General features: G+C 41.9%; 2 protein-coding genes across 4 annotated transcripts in view; both read left to right on the forward strand.

The window, feature by feature from the left end:
• LOC119486724 overlaps window positions 1–21363 on the forward strand; it is a 1187645-nt gene that overhangs the window by 250340 nt on the left and 915942 nt on the right. The gene's annotated exons all lie outside the window — the stretch shown is intronic.
• The window catches only part of kiaa1549la (KIAA1549-like a), a 172988-nt gene continuing 166114 nt past the window's right edge, over window positions 14490–21363 (forward strand). For all 3 annotated transcript variants that reach the window (XM_037767629.1, XM_037767630.1, XM_037767631.1), the window contains exon 1: window positions 14490–14979. In XM_037767629.1, the coding sequence (XP_037623557.1) occupies window positions 14730–14979 (250 nt within the window). In that variant the 5' untranslated portion in view covers window positions 14490–14729. The remainder of the gene's footprint in view (window positions 14980–21363) is intronic.

Consider the following 21363-nt stretch of genomic DNA (forward strand, 5'->3'; position numbering starts at 1 on the left):
CCTACGGGGAATTGCATGACGGGCATTTCCATCTCAAAGTCCTGGGATGGATTTCTGTCCCAGTCTGTCCCAGTCTGTCCCAGTCTGCCCCTGTTGGTCCCTGTTGCTAATAGAGCGGCAGAAGTTCATGCATGGGTCTGGTCATAGCCTGCAAAACAGCTCTGCCCCAAGTGCAAGATGTTTGACAGGGGAGCATTATCCAACCCTCTACGTAGGGCTGTGGACTGAGCGGACACAACGGGGGTAATTGCAAGTTTTCCGACGGCCGGCTTGACGATCCCAAACACAAAGCCTGGTTGGTTAACAATTCCAAATGGGAAAAGAAAGCTGGATGCAAACTTTGTGTAAAATCTTGTCACAGAATCCTCCCTGAGTCACAAAGTCAAATATGTTCTGAAAAATCTAGAGAGAAGACTGGAAATTTGAGTCTGGAAAAGTCTGTAATTTCTAAATGTAAAATGTGTAGGAACCCTGTAATAAAGAGCAACATCATGTACTGCAACTCTTACACACCATATCCACTTTGAACACAAATGAACTCAGTGTATTTTGACATTTTGCAGTAATGAATTGATGTAACTGGTGAGAGTTCTGAGATTTAGTCCCAGAGTGATGCTCTAAACCGGTTCATTCTGGCTGAGCGGTCTTATTTCGAGGCATGCAGGAATACTGCTAGAGCTTCAGACACATCTACTAACCTTCAGTGAAATGTATTCAACCTCACTTTGTGTTGTAGCTCCCTTCGATGTACAGTTGTGGACATTTTTTGGGCTTGCTTTAAGAGCCACTCATTTATAGGCAGGTGGGAAAACAGTGATGGAGAAAGCTCTTGTTAATGTCTGACTTTTATTTGTTTTAAAGCCACTCCTGGTCCCGAGGTGTTCATGTGGCCCTGATGATTTTACAACATTAACACAAAAAGAACCCCCTAAAGAACATGATTGAAACTCTACATGTTAATATGTAAATGCCTGATGTGAATGTTTTGGTAAATATCTGATATTTTTGCTAGCAGCAATAGGCCATGTCAAGACCTTCTGTGTGAGCAGCTGTTATCCCTCTGGCAATAGAAACTAATGCTGCTGTTTTGGAATGAATGTAGAGAAAGAAAACTGGCTTGTTCCCATCATATATTTATCAGAGTTTGTATATAAAATGTGTATATAAAATGTGTAAAACCATAACCTGTCTGCTTTACTAATGGTCCGATGAAGGGGGTTTCACAAAGGCTTGTATCTTGTCATGCTTGGATGTTTCTTACCAGAAGCATCCACTAGAGGGCAGTAGAATCTGTAAGTTTACTAGGGCTGACACTAAAGATTATTTTCATAAATTTAGATAGAGATTAAAGGACCACTAAGTGTACAGAATAGTGAAATCTGCCCGTTATCCTTTCAATTTGTCTTTTAAATGTCCCGTTTTGTCAAGCCAACAGTCCAAAACACCACTATATTCAGTTTACTATCATATAAAAAAGGGAGAAGCAGTAAATCCTCACATCTGAAAAGCAACAGCTTTTATTGGCATTTTTATTTGATAAATTACCAAAACAATGAATCGATTATCAAAATAGTTGCAGATTAACTTTCGTGTCAATAAACTAGTTGATGAATTGAGAAACGTTTCAACAATAACGTGTGCTGTATCATCCAGTTTAAGCTCTGGATTCCAAAAAGTCATTTAAAAAAGTTCTACAGATTCAGTCTTGGTAGCACTAAATATTTTTAGTTTAATAAACAGACACAAAACCATCTGAATTCTACAAAAATGTATCTTTTTTTCTTATAAAATTAGCAAATATCAGAAAATTGACAGTTAGGGTTACAGTTAGCCATTTCATCCTCCCCACTTTCTTTCAGCGTCAACTTTTGACATTTTTCCACGTCAACCTTGCAGAATAAGAAGTCATGATGTCAGTTTGACTTTGTGAAATCCCCTCAGTGTTGCCTGGATGGGTCCAAGTTCCCCAACGGAGGGATCATAGATTGTTAAGAGAAACCTCACAGCCCTTGCAAGTGCCGCCGTTTTGTTGGTGTAAAAGACAAGTGGGAACTGAATTTTGAATCCTAAAAATGTAAAAAAGGCAAACCAGCCGGTAGAACTCCCAGTCCAGGCTCCCAGGGGGGTTGAACTGGTCTGACCACAAGTCAGAGAAGCTCACAGTTCCCACTGTTTCTGAACACAACACAAGCTCTGATTGGATGCTTGTGTTTTGCTGTACATTCCAACTAACAGTATGATGCTCTGCGGGCACGGGGGGGGGTCTGTCTGAGAACTGTGGGGCCATGTGTATATTTATTTGTTTTGTATTGTACAATAAGAGTTTATTTTCATTAAAATTGCTGAAGGAATTGTGATTGAAATGGGAGTTTATGTTGTGTTTTCTGTTTGTGCTACAGTTAGTGGTTAGGTCAGGGGTCAGCAACCTGCAGCTCCGGAGCCACATGTGGCTCTTTAGCTCCTCTCCAGTGGCTCCCTGTGGATTTATAAAAATGTAACTGTTCTTTGTTTACATTTTCATTTTTGATTATCATTGTTGTAGGTCTATGGTAAAATAAATCTGAGATTTCGAGACTAAAGTCATAATATTACATACATTTTCACTAGAAAAAAAGTCGTAATATGAGAATAAAGTCATAATATTATAAAGTAGTAATTTTACGTGTTATTTTCCTTTTTTCTCGTAAAGTTATGACTTTATTCTGGATTTTTTCTCCCTCAATTTGGCCCTAATACTCCGTAGTACATTTGCACTTTGCCCCTCACTGCATTAGACTTATATTCTATATACTTAGACTATAAACTGTGTTAACTTCATCACAATGATCAAATGTTTTGCGGCTCCGGACAGATTTTTTTATTTATTTTTTGGCCTTAAATGGCTCTTTTAATAGTAAAGGTTGCTGACTCCTGAGTTAGGGGAATGGAAAGCTGTTTTGATTACTCCCCCCGCTTTGTCTGTCGCCTGGGCAGTTGAACTGGGGAGTCAAAGAACTACCACAATTAACCTAGTTAATTGATTAATTAATCTAGTTCCTCAAAGGAACATAATATCAAGACGTACATAGGCGAGCTGTTCACATGAAATCACAGCCACCGGGACTGTCGGGACGGCAAAACATTTGAATAATCAGCTGGGGCCTCATGTATAAACGGTGCGCACGTACTAAAATGTTGCGTACGCTGTGTTTCACGCTCACGCCGGGATGTATAAAAATCAACGTGAAGTGAGAATGTGCGGACCGTGCCGCAAACTCTAGACCAGTCGTGAGAATGTGCGGGCCGTCCTCCAAACTCTGTCATCTGGCAGTGTCAAACTACAAAGTACTGAAACTCGCTAAATGTGTAAAAATATTTTTTCCACTCAACTTATTGAGCTTTATTTATGATGTGGGATAAAAAAAAACCCCCACATATTTCTTAACTAGTTTGCGCATAATGTTTAACATCAGAGAGGCACAACAAAAACACATTTAAACTAATTTCCCAGAGATGACATGCCTTAACCACCTTGCCAAAAACAAAATTGCGTGCTGCACTATGTGGCAAACCACCGTGGTGAGCCTGTGTCCCAGGAGCTACAGATGGATGAACCGGACCCTGGCACACCTAACAATGAGCCAAATGCAGCAGCTATACGGCGCCGTTTAGATGAGATACACAGAATGTAAAGCAACGAGGTGAGTTGAGACAAACATTTATTTTTCAACAAGGTCTTTTAATATATGACTTATCCCACCAAGAACCTCATTCAGTCTTTTTAATTCGTTGCATATATATAGATATAGATATATCTATATCTATATATCCTTCATTGTATTGACAATCTCTCTCTGTGACTCCAGCACATAGTATATATTTAGTGAGGAGGCGGCCAGACCGGCGCCCCTCAGCAGTCGAGGCACGGGGCGCAGCTGACCATGCGCCTTCGGGAGCCTTCGGGAGCACACGATCGGCTGCTGTGGAGACGCGTTGCGTTTGTTACTGGTTCCTGATGAAAGACCATCAAATTAATATGTTTTCTAGCTTCCACCTCAGTAACAAACACTTCAATTTCACACTCTGTGAAATTCTTCTTTTTTGTTCCTTTTCCAGCGTGATTTGCCGTCATTATTTGGACAATAAGTGACAGCAGGGTGCGTGTTTATAGTCATTTGCATAGTTATTAATGGGAGGAGACAAGGCAGACCAAGTGGCACGTGGAGCTGCGCTCAATTTCACGTTAATTGGGATGTATAAAGTAAAGGTGCGCAGGAACAGGCGTACGCACGGTTTTATACATGTGAAAATTTCTGTGCGTACGTACTTTTCCAATTTTGTGAGTACGCCATCTTCCAGTGTGAAAGCTGCGCAGTCTTTTATACATGAGGCCCCAGGTGATTTTGCCTCATTGGGGTTGGAGTACCGGGCCGTGTGCAACTCCAATCGGTAACCTCCGGCTCAAAGAGGGTTGGAGCCTCGGCGGGTGGAACCAATCTCGTCTCATTCTGATTTCCATAAACACACTACCAGAGCAGATTAGACAACTATCACATTATAACCCCGACAGGGCATCGGCCAGTACGTTTTCTGAACCCTTCTCGTGGCGAGTTTCTAAGTTGTACTCTTGCACGATCAGAGCCCACCGTATGAGCCTCTGATTACGACTGTACATGCGGGACAGGAAATCGAGAGGGTTATGATCAGTGAAGACTACAACAGGCGAAGAACTGGATCCGACATACACCTCGAAATGTCAACAACGAAGCAAGGGTTTCTTTTTCAATGGCAGATGGTAGTATCTGACTTGCCGCTTGTGGAACTTACGTGAGAAGTAACACGCCGGGTGATCGGCTCCATTGGCGTCCTCCTGCAACAGGACCGCACCAGCTCCCACAGCACCGGCATCGACCTCCAGTTTAAACGGCCCGGAGAGGTCGGGGGCGGCGAGCACGGGGGCGTAGCTTCAGAGGGACTTCACACTCTCGAAAGCACGTTGGCACTTCACAAAGGGTCAAAGGGTGGACAACAGTGGAAAAGTTACAGTAGAAACTCCTGTAGTAACCCGCCATGCCTAAGAAACAACGAAGAGCTCTCCTAGTAGTGGGAGTAGGGCAATCTGTTATGGCAGAGACTTTGGCCTCTACAGGGCGCACTTAGCCCAACGGTCTCCCTAGTTCAGCGGTCAGCAACCTGCGGCTCCGGAGCCACATGCGGCTCTTTAGCTCCTCTCCAGTGGCTCCCTGTGGACTTTTAGAAATGGAAAAGAATAACTGTTTTTTGTTTACATTTTCATTTTTATTTATTCAATTCAATTCAATTCAATTTAGTTTTATATATGTTCCAAGGTGCCCAGGTTATAGATGCAATCCTCCATCCGCGGCAGAGGATAAGAGTCTGGAACAGTGGCAGCATTTACTTTACAAAAATCAGTTATGAACCGAGGGGAGCCGTCAGGTTTAGCTTCCTGAAGACACGGAGAACTCCAGGGGCTGGAGCTGGGCGTGGCTAAGCCGTTTTGAAGAAGAGTCTGTTTGATTTTTCATCATCACACGCTTAAAGGGACTATTTATAAGATTCAGAAATGCTGCTTCACAGCGACACCTGTGGCCTTGAAATCAACGAAAGTCAGCGTCGATCTCGCGCTTGCTCGCTCTACATAGACATGAACGAGCATTGCTCAACAGAGTGAGGCGACAGATGTCAGCTAAAAGCACAATATCACTCTATATTTCACCTGCTTGGCAGTAATGTTAGCTGACCAGATGAAGGTCTCTCCATGAATCAATGCTGATCCTAGTGTTGGCTTTTCCTGCTCAGCGCAGGCTTCAGCAGCAGGGCTCCTCAACAAGTTACGTTGTCGCCTCCCGACCGCAGCCGGCAGCCGAAGACACCGGCACCCTGTCGGAGACGATAACGTTTCTCTCTGCGGAGCCCCGTCACTTCACAAGACACGGGAAACCTCTGTTGATCTGGAGGAGCTGCAGCAGTTATTTCTGCACAAACGTCCATTCTACATTCACTAGATATTCTCAGAGCTAAACTAACTCTTCTGCAGTGTGTAGTGAGCGCGCATGCACGTCTAGAGGTGGAGCGAGACAGCGAGGACGCGCGCTCTGTCTGAGTGAAGGAGAGCAGGCAGCGGAGACGAGGCTCCGGCCACACGCGAGCGCGCATATGCGAACGCGCATGTGTGCCGACCCGCTACATTTATACGCTTAAAAAGTTACAAACAGTCCCTTTAAAGGTCCCATATCGTGTTTTTTTCACCGTATTTATATAGAACTTAAGCCTGCTTTATAATAAAAAAATATGAAAATCTCCCTTTTTTATAATATGGGACCTTTAACTGGGTTTACGTGTTATGGGTGTGGCTTAATGGGCCTGGCTTCTTTAACATCAATGTCGTGTTGGAGAACGGTAGTTCGGGTCGGAACGTCATTAAAGCTGAAGTAGGCGAGATGGAGCGAATATGGTTAAAAAAAGTAATTTTTATAAAACGGTCGCTATATTGTGACAGTAGTACATGAAACAGGTAACCTGAAAAAAATCATGTGCCTCTGTGTCCTCTGGAGGAAAACAAGCAGTCAGAGCTGATCTGAGGTCTGCTGTCCAGCTGCTGTCTATGAGGGCCGGCTGTCAATCACTCGCGATCTCTGACCAAACGGTCAAACTAGGCAGCAATGATCAAATATGAATCAATATTCTGTTACGTTAATGCCTATTCTCCTCAGATGTTCTCAGAAACATCTTGTAGTGCACGGTTTAGCTGTAAAATGAAAAAGTTTGTGACCCGGCAGCCATTGTGGAATCCATGAAGGAACGCTAAGTTCCGGTCACATGACCGGAGCAATATTTGATTCTTTTGCCTTCATTGCATTCCATATATAAATGTCCTATATGAATGCATCAAATGTAATGATATAATATACAAATAACAATAAAAACAGATTGGACTGACTAAAAAACAGCATGATGGGCTTGAAGAAAGAAAAGGAGGAGAACAGCTGCGCATGGCGTACAAATGGGTCATCTGGGTTGTTCTGAGTGTCCACCTGAGTTGCAAATACCACACTGGTGATAACGTCCATGGTGAAGCAGTCAAAACACCTGCAAAACACACAAATATGAGGACAGAAAGTGACACCATAATACTAATAGCCTATGTTGACTGCATGTGTGATTACTTGTGGATGTGAAAGGCCTCTCCTGACTCAACGGGGACATTCAAGTTGCTCATCAGGGCATCGGTGGCTGTGTTGATGAGTGGAACCATCTACAGGAAAATATAAAGAGACAGTGATACTCGTCACAGCTGCTCAGACTTTCTGGGAAAAGGAAGACACGCGAAACCTGAAACAATTGGTCCAGAAATGCCTAAAAAAATGAGGAAAACACAAACATATAACGCACACAAAAAGTTTTTGTAGATCAAAATACTAATCAATGCACATACTGAATGGATGTACAGTAACTGCCTGAAAATGGAAATAATGTGATTCATTTTGGAAGCAGACATGCAGTAAACACTGTGGGGACGGATAGTCTAAGTTACTCCCGGCTGAATTTAAAAAGTATTTATAGAGTGTGACTGAACAGTTGTCATGAAGGCAAATAAAATGTGTTCATTCAATTTTAAATTTAAAGAAAACAAGCTTCAATATTTTCAGTTATTAATGAAGACAAGAACAAACTTCATGACAGACCCTCCAAAAGTCAAAATTATGTTTTGACAGAAAAGAGAATTTGGACTTAACAAATGGACCATGAACTCAACACGCCTTGGAAACGTCCCCTATTTCAACAAAGGAGTCCTTCACGTCCTCTCCGTTCCTTGCACCTGGACTGAGACGCTGTCTCCAGAATGGTGCAGATGTGATATTTACTAAAGTTGAAAGCAACAGCGCAGCGCCACCATAAATCCATTAGACATGTTTATCAGCAGTACCAGGCCACCACACAACACTCCTCAATAGTTACACACAATTGGAGCTTAAGTAAGTTTCATTTTATACATTATACACGATCAAATATGACCTAAAAAACAAACATGAAGTAAAGAATTTCAATATTTTACAATACAGTTGGTTACAGCTGTGTGTCCTCCACACTTCATACCCTCCCTCTGTGACAGACAGTAACTTATTAGACAAAACAAATGCTCCCTCGGATATCTGTGAGCTGCATCTTGCACACATTTATGATCTGCTTTTCTAATTGGCAAGTTTTAAGACCACTAAATATCACTCTTTGTCGTAAATATCGTTTGATTCTAATTGGGGCCTGCTCAATGAGCACATCCACATCCCACCTCTTCCATCTCGGCAGCACTGAATGACGGGGCCAGGATGCTCCGCTCTCTCTTCCAGTGTTCATTCCTCAGCATGAGCAGACAGTCAGTCAGTCAGTCTTGGGCTCGGTGGCAAAGCGAAGAGTCTGCACAGAGAGACAGGAGAGTATACGGGCACAGACATCTGTTATCATTACACCATGGAAGCTTATGTTACAATCATGAGGGAGCACAAAGTGTACATGTGTATGTAATCGTTGGTTCACGTCCTCACTGTTCTGTTTGTGAAGCTGCTGAAGTCCCTGACCATCACTTGAGAAGGCACCAGAGAAGCTCTTCTTAAAGGCGATATATTGTAAAAAGTGAAATTGTCATGTCTTTTACATTATATAACAGGTTTAAGTGCTATAAAAAATACTGTTAAACTATCAAAACGTTCAATATATGGAGAAACACGCACAGCCCGTATTCAGAAATTGTGCATTTGAAACAAGCCGCCAGGATTTCTGTCCATTTGTGATGTCACAAATATACAATATTCAGATTATTACATGGTTTTAAACATTCTAAATGTGTTCCAGTTTATTTCCTGTTGCAGTGTATGTAAATAACATCAGCTGACAGGAAGTAAACATGGACCCAAACTGTTGCATAGCAACGCAATTCCGTTGAAATTAGCTAAAACGGAGTGTTTCAGTAAGAGGGTGAATACAGGTATATTCAGACAGACAGTATGAGGAAAATAAAGTTTTTTTTTTAACATAACAGCATGTAAACATGTTCTAATAGAATCACAAAATACAAGTATGAACCTGAAAATGAGCACGATATGGGACCTTTAAGAGATGTATATGTAAACATTTTTCTAGCTTACTTTTTTAACAAAAGCCTGAAACAACTCCAAACTCCTCTAACAAAACTGATGATGATGATGATGATGATGATGATGATGATGATGATGATGATGAGGAGGAGGATGTGGAGGGGGAGGAGGAGGAAGAGGAAGGTCCCCCTTCCATTTCATTTTCCATTTATCTCTGGGACTAAGATCAAGCACTTTTACATTTAGCCTTCAGATAGATTATACAAAACGATCTGCATTGGAAAGATTATAGGATGGCTTTTGCTATTGAACATGTTTATTCAACACTGGGCTTTGATTTAAAAGGGCAAAGGGATTATGGGATGTGGAGTTCACAACAACCAGTGCTCCTTTAGAGAGAGTGGTGATCAATACCCTGACAAGCCAGTAGAGGTCACTGGCTAGTCGAGGCAGTGCTGGTATTAGAGGGAAGAACACCAAGTAGGCATCGGTCAGGCCTTCTCAAATGAACCAGAGCAACATGCGCCCACCTTGTCATTGTCTGTATATAAAAACACTTTTCATAAAGAGCAGGGACCACGTCTAAAAATCTGTGATACATCTGCTAGAATCTTTTGTGTTAACAGCCAGGAACACCATTTTCAATGTAGTAAGTAAACCCAATGTGAGAACATTTCCGTACTGTCAATTCTTACTGAGCGAGAGTGCAGCTCAGCTAACACTCCTCAAGAGACTCTGAATCCTGCTGCTTTCCTTTACATTTTGACATTTTGACATTTTTGACCAAAATGTATTACTTTTCTGAACACCCCACAACATTAAGGACATATTTAACCTATTTTATGGACACTATGGAAGCTGTCTGAATACGATCATAAAATGTATTATTTTGTTTATAATGAAATCAACATTTTCCTATTAATCAGATGTCCCCCCACACTAATTCCATAATTGCAAATATAAAAATTACATAAAATCTCACACTTTTGCTATAGTAAAGCCTGAAATGGGCACTTTTTATGACAGCAATCTCATTATTGTTTTTTATCAAAGATGTGAGTTCAACAGAGTTCAACAAATATTAAATTAGTTTTTCATAAACTTAAAAAGATAATTAATAAAACTGTAGGTGTGATGGGGATGAGAATAACAGGGTTGAAGATGGTAACGGGGTTGAAGACAAGAATACAGCGTGACATATAAATAGTTGTTTTTTACTCTTTCTATAAACATCATTTCATATTAACCGTTGAAAGACAATAAATATAAATTGCAATTGACCTGAGTTTGTAAACCAAATGCAGGAAAATAACGATGAAAATAACAATGTATACATTAAACATTGTAAAGTGTCTGAATAGGTCATAGGTCAACCATCTGAGACCCACAATAGACCCGTTTTTGTCTTTTTTTAGGGGGGTACAAGAGGTCTATAGGGGGAGATAGCAGGTCAACAGTAGATGTCACATAGAAGTGGTGTACCTCATCTGAAAGCTGGGAACATGAAGATTAATTTGAGATGCAGCTCAGCACTGAGTGTCAAGTTGTTCTAGTCATAAATCAGAAATAAAATGCATTAATTAATTAAAATAAATGCTGAAATGTTTCAGCAATATTGGGGTTGATAGCATTTATTACACAGATGGTGCTAAATTTAAAAAAATGTTACCTCTTGAGAATTGATAAAAATGATCAATAATCCCTCTGAAATACCACATTAAGACACCAAGACCTTGAGGAACACCATAGAAAAAGCCATGTTTTGATTTCGTATCAAAAACTTTTGACATTTGGAGATTTCTGCAGGAATTGCATTTTTCGGCGATTGGATGGCGAGCACTTGTGTTGTGTAAACTGCTCAGAAACCCCCTCATTGTCAATCTAGCTAGGAAAGTCATCCATCCTCTGAATGCTCTAGGTCTCTTGTCTGATCCATCCATCCTCTGAATGCTCTAGGTCTCTAGTTTGATCCATCCATCCTCTGAATGCTCTAGGTCTAGTTTGATCCATCCATCTTCTGAATGCTCTAGGTCTCTAGTTTGATCCATCCATCCTCTGAATGCTCTAGGTCTCTAGTTTGATCCATCCATCCTCTGAATGCTCTAGGTCTCTTGTCTGATCCATCCATCCTCTGAATGCTCTAGGTCTCTAGTTTGATCCATCTATCCTCTGAATGCTCTAGGTCTCTAGTTTGATCCATCTAATCCTCTGAATGCTCTAGGTCTCTAGTTTGATCTATCCCTCCTCTGAATGCTCTAGGTCTCTAGTTTGATCTATCCATCCTCTGAATGCTCTAGGTCTCTAGTTTGATCCATCCATCCTCTGAATGCTCTAGGTCTCTAGTTTGTGGCTGTAAGGTTTCATGAGGCTGTCATCACACATGAATACAGTTGGGCTCATTGGATCCACAAGAGTCTCAGATGTACAGTGAGACCCAGTTTATGTAATTTGGAGACTGTTTATGGACCCCAGTATGTAGAAATATTCAAACACACCATTTTTAGAATGGGCGAAAATTATATATTTATACTGCATGCAAAAAAACTGCATGTGATTATCATAAAGTGGGCATGTCTGTAAAGGGGAGATTCGTGGGTACCCATAGAACCCATTTACATTCACATATCTTGAGGTCAGAGGTCAAGGGACCCCTTTGAAAATGGCCATGAAAGTTATTCCTCGCCAAAATGTAGCCTAACTTTGAAGCCTTATTTATCCTCCTTCCCGACAAGCTAGCATGGAATGGTACCAATGGATTCATTAGGTTGTCCAGTTTCATATGATCTGTAACTTCACTCTAGCTCTAAAACTGAACCTGCTACAGCCTCTGAAATACAGTCAAGTAGGTCAGGTCGGTTTTGAGGAAGCGTGCTATTGGCATGCTGACTGCGGGAATGTCCACCAGAGCCGTTGCCTGTGAATTGAATGCTCATTTCACTACCATAAGCTGTCTCCAGGGTCCTTTCTGACAATTTGGCAGTACAGTACATCCAACTGCCCTCACAAGCACAGACCACGTGTAACCACGCCGGCCCAGGACCTCCCCGCATCACGCTTCTTCATCTGCAATATCGTCTGTCACCAGCCCCCAGGACAACAGGCAACAATCATCAAGTCACCGCAAACTCACAAAACATGCAGATTTAGGCCAAATATGATGGAAACTACCACAGAGAAAAAGAACTGCAACTACAACAAAGACTACTTACAAGTGTTTGAAAGGTCTGGGTATCATCAAATTAACAAATATCGGCATTTGGTGAATATCAGCAAAAGTTGGTAACATTTTTTTTGTAATTTGTGATTTTTGCAAACAAGCCATTCAGAAACCTTCTCATAGACCTCCCTCTGTGCAGGTTTAGACTAATGCATTCTGATGACATAACAGTGTTTACACATTTAGGAGCCTAGGGAGTGTTTCAGCTGCTAAATAATGATTTCATCGTTATTTCTTTTTACAGTAAATTGGACTCACTGGGAACCGGTCTAATGATGAGTGTATTTCCCCAGTGAGGCTGTGACTGTGTACAGGCAGTATGACTCTGCCCTCAGCTCCCACCAGGGGCCACCAGGGGCCGCCTGCCTCCCGCTCACCTCAGAGCTGCCAGAACCAGAACACAACACATCACATCACAACACATCAGAGCAGAGCAGCGCTGGCGTCACTCTGTGGATCTTTGGGTCCTTTAGTGGTGCAGCGTGCTTCCTGCTACGCTCCATTAAAGAGGAAAGAAATACACAAGTGAGCTGTTTCACCCCTTGTCTCCGTTTTTAGAGGTGGTGTAGTTATGACCAGTCTGTTCCTGTCATTTTCACCATAATGACACCAAACACACAGCGCAGGCTGCTCCTACCTGCTAGCAGCTGCGTCAAGTTAGCTAGAGCTCCAGCCCAGTGGTTCTCAAAGTGGGGTCCAGGTCCTAGAGGGGGTTCTAGAGGGGGTCCTAGAGGGGGTTCTAGAGGGGGTCCTAGAGGGGGTCCTAGAGGGGGTTCTAGAGGGGGTTCTAGAGTGAGTCCTAGAGGGGGTTCTAGAGGGGGTCCTAGAGGGGGTCCTAGAGGGGGTTCTAGAGGTTCCCCAGCAAAAAGGTTTTGTTAGTATTCCATTAGCATTACAACATTAGCTAGCGTATCTCTGTCTGGATCATTGTGTAGTTGGCATTTGGCTTGTAGACTGTGTTGGAAATAAACTTTTTGACCTGCAACTGTGGCTGGTGGATTCCAAAATCCACCAGCCACTCAATAGATGTTTGGCTGGTGAGTGAAGAAAATCTCCCCCCCCCCGCTGCATGTCGGAGTGCAGCATCGCCCTGTCGGGGAGTCTCTACATTACCCCTTACATATCGCTTTACCGTTGCACAAACGTGCCTGCGCAACCTTGGAGGATGACGTATGACTTGCAGCTTTTACTATAGTCATACGTCATATTCACATTTTAACAACAACCTTCTTCTTTTATTTATTTTTTTGAACTTTGAGCACTAAAGTAAGTTATTTGTCAAAAAAAAAATTGGCAAATAGTGTGGCTAATCAACTCAGTCAGGAAATGACTCAAATAAATATGAAATACCATTGAAATGTCAAAATACACTGGAGGGGGGCTTTAAAGGTAGGGTTGGGAAAGATTTGAGAGTTTTTTTGTATATTAGTTGAAATTCTCATTACACCCTGACAGCAATCAATCAATCAGATGCTCTGACAAAAACAAAAAGAGAAGAGAAAATCCAATCTAATTTGACCTGAATGTAATGATTGGACGGGCTACCTGCCTACCTGTATGCACTCTGCCCTGCACTCACTGTGCCTCACTGGACTCTTCCACAAGCTGCTAGCTTGACAGCTGTGAGTACTAATAATAGCCATGTTCGTTGTTTATGTTAATTATGATATGTTTATGTTCATAGTGATAATTGTGGGGGACTGGCATTGGAGGGAGGCCTGAAGCGACGGACTGTCAATGTTGCAGATTTGGCGACTTTCTCTCTAGATTTAGCGACTTCTGGAGCTAGTTAGCATGCCGCTACTCCCATGAGAGTAGCTAGCAGCATTAGCTGCTAACTACTCTCATCTCAGTTAGCAGCATTAGCTGCTAGCTACTCTCATCGGAAAAGAGTTGGCGACACTCCGCTAAGTTTTTGGGTTGGATATTTGTTTTATAAATCTAGTGTCCTCTTGTGAGTTTCTCCAGATTACTGACCCTGTCTTTAACTGTGAGCTGAGCAGTGAAGTGACACTTTAACCCACTCCCTGCCAAATGCACTCCCAGACAAATTGAAGGTTTTTATTTTGAAGGCAGCACAAGCTGTTTCCGGTATTGTATCAGTGCGTTGATGCAGCTGCCAGCAGAGAGGCAGAGATGGAGAGCAGCGCGCTGCGGGCGCAGTAGGGACATCGGACTTCACACACAGCGCGCGCACACACACACAGACGGACACAGCGAGACGCGCGGAGGAGAAATAACAACCTCTTTGTTTCCTCATCGATCCAGCAGCCTCCATCAGCCTCCACAGCCTCCACAGCCTCCAGCAGGCTGATGGAGAGCGGAGCTCCGCTTGTCCGCACCGGGGGCGCGTTGATCGGATGCCTTTCACCGCAGCAGCGCTGTTAGATGTTTTCCATTCAGGATTAATTGGTTGACCAATGGCTCCAAAACATGCGCTCCTCTCCGGCAGCGGCAGCAGCGGCGGCCCCGGGGTCGGAGGGGTAGATAATATAGGAGATCCCCATTGTTCCTCTCCGGCAGCATGGATCCTCGATGCGGGCATGGTGTCCATCTGCTCGCCGAGGACCGGGAGGAGGAGGCGGCTGCTGGATGGGATGCTGGCCCGGTGGTGTGTGACCGTCGGAGCGGTGCTGATGCTGATGCTGCAGAGCTCCTTGGCCGCTGACGGTAAGACACTGATGCTGTGTTTATTATACAACCTGTAAGAGTGGTTCATTTATTCCCTATAATACTACAAATAACCCATAAACATGACTGAGGGGCGCTGGATCTGCTCTCTGTTATGCTGGCTTGATTTATCACATTATTAATGCAGTTCTTTATGAGGCAGTTTAGGAGAGGATCACTGAGGAGTGGAACATTTCATCAGTCTCTGTTTGATGGAAGTTATGACCACTAACTGCTGTGTTGTCTGGCTATAAGATAAGATATGGATATTAATATGTCATTGTGATGCGTCTGGTGCTGTTCTAGTGAAGGGATTGGTGTTCTGACTGCACTTTATATAAGTCTATGTTGTATTTAAATAATCGGTGTAGCAGGCCCTAACCGATGTCACATTCCCAAAATCCCAAAACACGCAGCCGGAGCGCACGGCGGACTGCACCGCACCGCTGCACTGCGCCGCGCCGCGCAGCCCCGCGCCGCGCCGCCACAGCGCGCTCACCGCGGCTCACCGTTTCTTTGCATTAAAGGAGGGAACTTTTCATTCATTCATGGAGCATTGAGCCTCGAGGTCTTCAACCTCGAACAAGATCCATAGGGGACGTTTCATATTCGCACAGATGAATAATGTATGATCTCCGTGTCTTCAGCCATCCCAGGAAAACATATAAATAGCAGCTAAGACGTTCCAGTCATGTTGCTTTGACTACAGCTCTTAAAGAGGACAGGACATTCTTACACTTCAGTAAACAGCCAGGTTTCATAATCATTTTTAAATAATATTGACAACAAAAGGCAATTTCTCTTTTTGATATCTCTTTTGACTTTATGTTTGCTGTTATGTTGATTCTAACCTCTTTGATTCCCGGAGAGGTTTCATCAAAGGAATGTATTTAATGTAGGGCTGTCAATTGATTAAAATATTGAATCACATTAATCACTTGATTGTCCATAGTTAATCGCGATTAATCACAAATTAATTAATCGCACATTTTTTATCTGTTCATAATGTACCTTAAAGGGAGATTTGTCAAGTATTTAATACTCTTATCAACATGGGAGTGAACAAATATGCTGCTTTATGCAAATGTATGTATATATTTATTATTGTAAATCAATTAACAACACAAAACAATGACATATTGTCCAGAAACCCTCACAGGTACTGCATTTAGCATAAAACAATATGCTCAAACCATAACATGGCAAACTGCAGCCCAACAGGCAACAACAGCTGTCAGTGTGTCAGTGTGCTGACTTGACTATGACTTGCCCCAAACTGCATGTGATTATCATAAAGTGGGCATGTCTGTAAAGGGGAGACTCGTGGGTACCCATAGAACCCATTTACATTCACTGATCTGGAGGTCAGAGGTTACGCCAAAATTTAGCGTAAGTTTGGAGCGCTATTTAGCCTCCTTCGCTACAAGCTAGTATGACATGGTTACAACCTAAACATTTCAAGTTGCGTTAATGTGTTAAAGAAATTAGTGGCGTTAAAAACAAATTTGCGTTAACTTTGACAGCCCTAATTTAATGTTTTAAAGCACTGGAAGGTGCTTACAGTAAAGAGCATTCTGGCTGCATAAATGTCCACTACAACCATTTTGAGTTGGTTAAACTTTGGAGGAGGCCATTACTGCACGTAGTCAAGTTTGTGTTGATTTTTGACACATTCTTGAAAACAAATTATCAAGGAGAGTCAAGTTTAGATGCAACTGACATAAATATACACCCAAAGCGATAAAACGTTCTTTACAAGAAGCAGACATCCACAAAATGGAGATGTAAATGCATCCGAGATTCATCAGGAATCCAATTGCTCAAGCCAGGTACAGAGGTGGAAAGAAAGATATTTTTCATTGCACCCTTTTGGTAGCCATATGGATAGTTTGAAGTTTACTTTTATTTGCAGAGGTTTGGAGATATTTGCCCCTCAAGACTTGTGATGCCAACTCACGCGGGAGGTGAACGGAATTTCAATGTCGGTGCCGGCAGCACTGAAGATGACATTTGAAAAACTTAAATGTCAAATGTCTTGTCTCTGTCCAGAAATAATGACTGAGTTTTACTCAGGACATTTCACAGACAACTGTGGAAGGTTTTCAGTGTGAGACATGTTGCTGCGGAAGTTTAAAATATCTATTCACTTTTCCCAATTATAATGATCCAATAAGACCAAAACAACTCAAAAACATAACAAGTGTGCCTATAACTGTCACCATACAAATTATACACAAATACAAAAAAAGCTAAGTCAACCGCTACCCAAACCAAAAACCCCCAAAAGAGAAAAAGATAAAAGCTTTGTTCTTTTGTTTTACCCTAACATACATTAGGTCAGCATCACATTTCATATGCTTCATGTCATGTTTGCTATGATTATATTGTATGTGACCTGAAAGTAACCCTCAGGTGTTTGCACCTGAGTGACTCTTCATAAAGGTCTTCGTAAAAAAACTCCTCACTATTAAATGTAGCTTCAAATCTATTCATGGGAGATATTTGAAAATCCCATAGCAGCACTGATTAACTGAAGGAGATTGCTCTTTTATGCATAGAAATAATTTGCTTTTTTGGACTACAAACAAATACCTTCTTAGGCAAACAATTTGGTGCCAATGAATCCTGCCTAAACACTCCTTGTACAAACACCCAGGATACTCGATACTTTATATACAGCCCAGTCACACAGCAGTCCGTGAAATAGTCTCAAAATGTAATGTATTGATTCGTGTATATAGACACAAATCAATACATTAAATTGATTCCTGTATATAGACACAAATTTGAATTTTTTTTCATAATGGTCAACACAAAATCAATTTGTATGTAATCCAGGTAATTGTGAACCGGGAAGTATGAAGAGCGGCGAACGCTGCATAGGGAGGAGGTCAGAGTGGATGGGTCGGTCAAAAAACACAGGACTTTCCCCCAGGAGACCGGTGTTCATGACCCATGTGAAACCACAAATCAAAGTTGATTTATTTGTCACGTAACGTCCCTACTTAAGCTACGCCACTTCTGGTGTTATTTAAACCCAAACCGCAATTTTTTCCAAAATCTAACTAAATAGTTTTGTTGCTTAAACCTAACCAAGTCGATCTATTCCTAAACCTAACTAAGTTTTATTTTGAAAAGACTGGAGAGGAAATTCACACGTGTTGCTGAAGAAATACAAAAATATGCTAGTGCTGAGCGTCATGAAAAAAAGGGACATTTTTGTCTATGTACATGAATCTAATATATTCAATTTCGGGACTATTTCACGAACTGCCGTGAGTCTCTATTGTTATAAAATAACAAGCCTCCAGCCTTATGCAGTCGTGGAGGACGCTGGATTTCAGCATATGATTAACGTAACGTTACTTGAGCCGCGCTATACACTTAAGCAAAAAACAGACACAGTGGTACAGAAATCCGTACAGTGGTACGTATTCCTCCAAATACTGCACTTTTTGAGAGGAAAAACTAATCTTTCAATTAAGAGCTGATAATCAGGGAATTGATATGGTATACTGTTCTTTTTTTTTTTTTTAGTATAGTTCTGGTTGAGCTTATGCTTCAATTTATGTTGATGGCCTTAGTCTATAATTACATCATATTTATATGAAAATATCAAAGCTGCATTTCTTGTTTGCACTAATGACTGTAGAAGACCTATTCTTTCAGTTGAGATTTGACAATGAAGAAGTGTTTATGTTCCTTATGGAAGCCATACTTTTGTTAAGGCAAACATTTGTGAACTCATTTTTGCCAAATAAATGAAAAGCATGTTGAAATCAGAACACGACCTCCTCGCTGTAACAGAAATGTACCGAACCGAACCGAAAACCGCGACCCCGACACCGTGATATGAACCCAACCGTGAATATTGTGAACCGCTCCACCCCTACCACCACTACACAGGGTGTCATTTGAGGGTAATAAAGAAATGGACTGCGCCCCTATGATAAGCACAAATGTATTCAATGCGTACCCCGTTATCAAGCGCAGATTTGAGAATGAAAGCAGAGCAACAGAATAAGGAGAAGATTGCCAACTTATTTGGAAAAAGACAGTTTATCTGCCCAGCCTCCCCCAGTTAAATCTGAGCAAACCTCCCACTCACACACACAACATATCCTCTTTTATATCATGCTGCTGTGCCACTTAAGAGCGAGCTTTTCCATAGCATGGCTTGGGGAGATTTGACTTCTCTCTGTTACCTGGTTACTCAAGCATTCAGCTGTTTCAGGTCTTTTAGAGAGAAAACCTTTCTATTGTATTTTTGTATTCTCCATCTCCATTTATAACAAAAAAGGGATGTTTTGGAGGCTGATGCCTAGCCGCTGTGTGTGATTTATGTGTGTGTGAGCATTGGTGTCTGCCGGCACATACAGTGTGTGTGTGTGTGTGTGTGTGTGTGTAGGTGTTTTTTTACTAGGCCTACAGAGATCTTCATCCTCAGTCAATAGCTGAGATCTATTGGTCCGTGTTACCATGGGAACAGATCTGCAGCTAGTACTTTTCTCACTGTGTGTCTGTGTTTGTCAGTCAGGGATTGAAATAACATCTGAGTAAGTGCCAGGTTTGAGTCTGTTGCCTAATAATCAGCGTCAGATGACACACCAGTGGAGATAAAACACTCTCTGAACGCACGGCTAGGTTTGTGGGGTTTGAACTGAACTCAAAGCTGCTAAACATCCGACTTCCTGGTCATCTCTGAGTCACTCACACACACTGCTGTTGTTTTCTTAGACTTAAACATCATCCGCGTAATGTGACCCTTTTCCCACCTCTTTCTATACTCGACATCTTTTACAAACACTTCAAGTTGAACTGGTAGCATGACGGCATTTCTTGCCTTAATTTAGATAGCAGAGCTGTCCAGAGGGCTCTGGGGAATACAGGAAGAATAAAAGATTGGGCTGCAGCCAGGAACTCATTTGTTCAAAATTAACAAGAGCATGTGGTAAGATGGTATGGTAAGAAGATTGTCTTTTCTTTTCATATCTTTCCTCCCATAAATCTGTAACAAAAGGGAATAACAAGTGAGCCAGCTTTTCTGTTTATATCTAAATAGTCTACAAACACAACATACCGGTAGTCTATGTACAAAAATAAGATACATTATTATTATTTTTTTTGAGAAAAAAAAAAACTTTTTATATATTATATATCTTTTTTGATTCCAGCTTCTTAAATGTGATTATTTTCTGGTTTCTTTTCTTCTCTATGACAGTAAACTGAATATCTTTGAGTTGTGGATAAAACAGACATGTTCGGACGTCATCTTGGGCTTTGGGAAACACTGATTGACATTTTCCCCATTTTCTGATATTTTATAGACCAAACAACTAATAGATTAAAGTAGCAGTGGGTAGAAATGGAGCAAATACCATTCAAAAAAGTTAGTTTTTATAAAACGGTCACCATATCCTGACAGTAGTACATGAGACAGGTAATCAAAAAATCATGTGCTTCTGTGTGTTCTGCCTCACGTCACCTTTGTCTTTGCCGACAAGTTGCATTTGAATACACTGCCAAGACTATAACCGACGGCCAACTACAACGTACATGCTGCACCTGCGTGAGATGAAATAACTCTCTACACCAGCAGGTGGCGGTAGTCTGTATTCGTCATTCAAAAAGGGAAACCGGAAGACCGAGGATGGCGGATATACTGTAAAAGCTGCTGTTTTGATATGTACATGAAACAAAGTGGTGTTTGCTGATTTTTATACCACTCTCGCTCACCACTTAACTTCATACCAGATGACCATGTCGTTGTGAAAATATCCGTGTATTGAAATGATCAGATGAGATGAAGATGAAAAACGTGTGTGTTTGTGCCCTCTTGACTCTAGTCGTTGCTTTCCTCACTTCCGTTTCTCTTCTCGTGCACCGATTCATTTAAGCTGAGCAGCCAATCAAACACTAGGCCGACAGACGCTCGTTGACGGCCCCAAACTGTCCAACAGCCAACCGTCGACCTAGTGTGTCAGGGCCTTTAAATGGTGGTATCAGACAAACCCCTAGAGTCTAATAACAGCGAGGAATTGAATGGCTGGCCTCAAAGTCACTGATAAATCCTTTGCTGATCATCATTAATCTGCTGTCATCAGTTAAAGTGATCGATTGTGCCGATTAGAAGCGGTATATGGCCTGGTTCCTCTCCGTCTCCTGTGGTTTCTGAGAGCGAAGGAGTCGGCTGAGCTCTGAGAGTCGGCGCTCTGTGAAACTGATTAAAAGTTTACTGTCACTCCAGAGTACCAGAGAAAAATGTTTCTTGCATCTAGTCAGAAAAGAAGCAGCAGTGTTACAGCTGTTGAGTTACCTGCCTGTACAAGAGAAGAAGAGAGCGGGTAATCAGTCCCATCAGACGCTTACTGAGGTTGAATTTAA

Source organism: Sebastes umbrosus, chromosome 4 (assembly GCF_015220745.1).
Source record: "Sebastes umbrosus isolate fSebUmb1 chromosome 4, fSebUmb1.pri, whole genome shotgun sequence".
Classification (NCBI taxonomy): Eukaryota; Metazoa; Chordata; class Actinopteri; order Perciformes; family Sebastidae; genus Sebastes; species Sebastes umbrosus.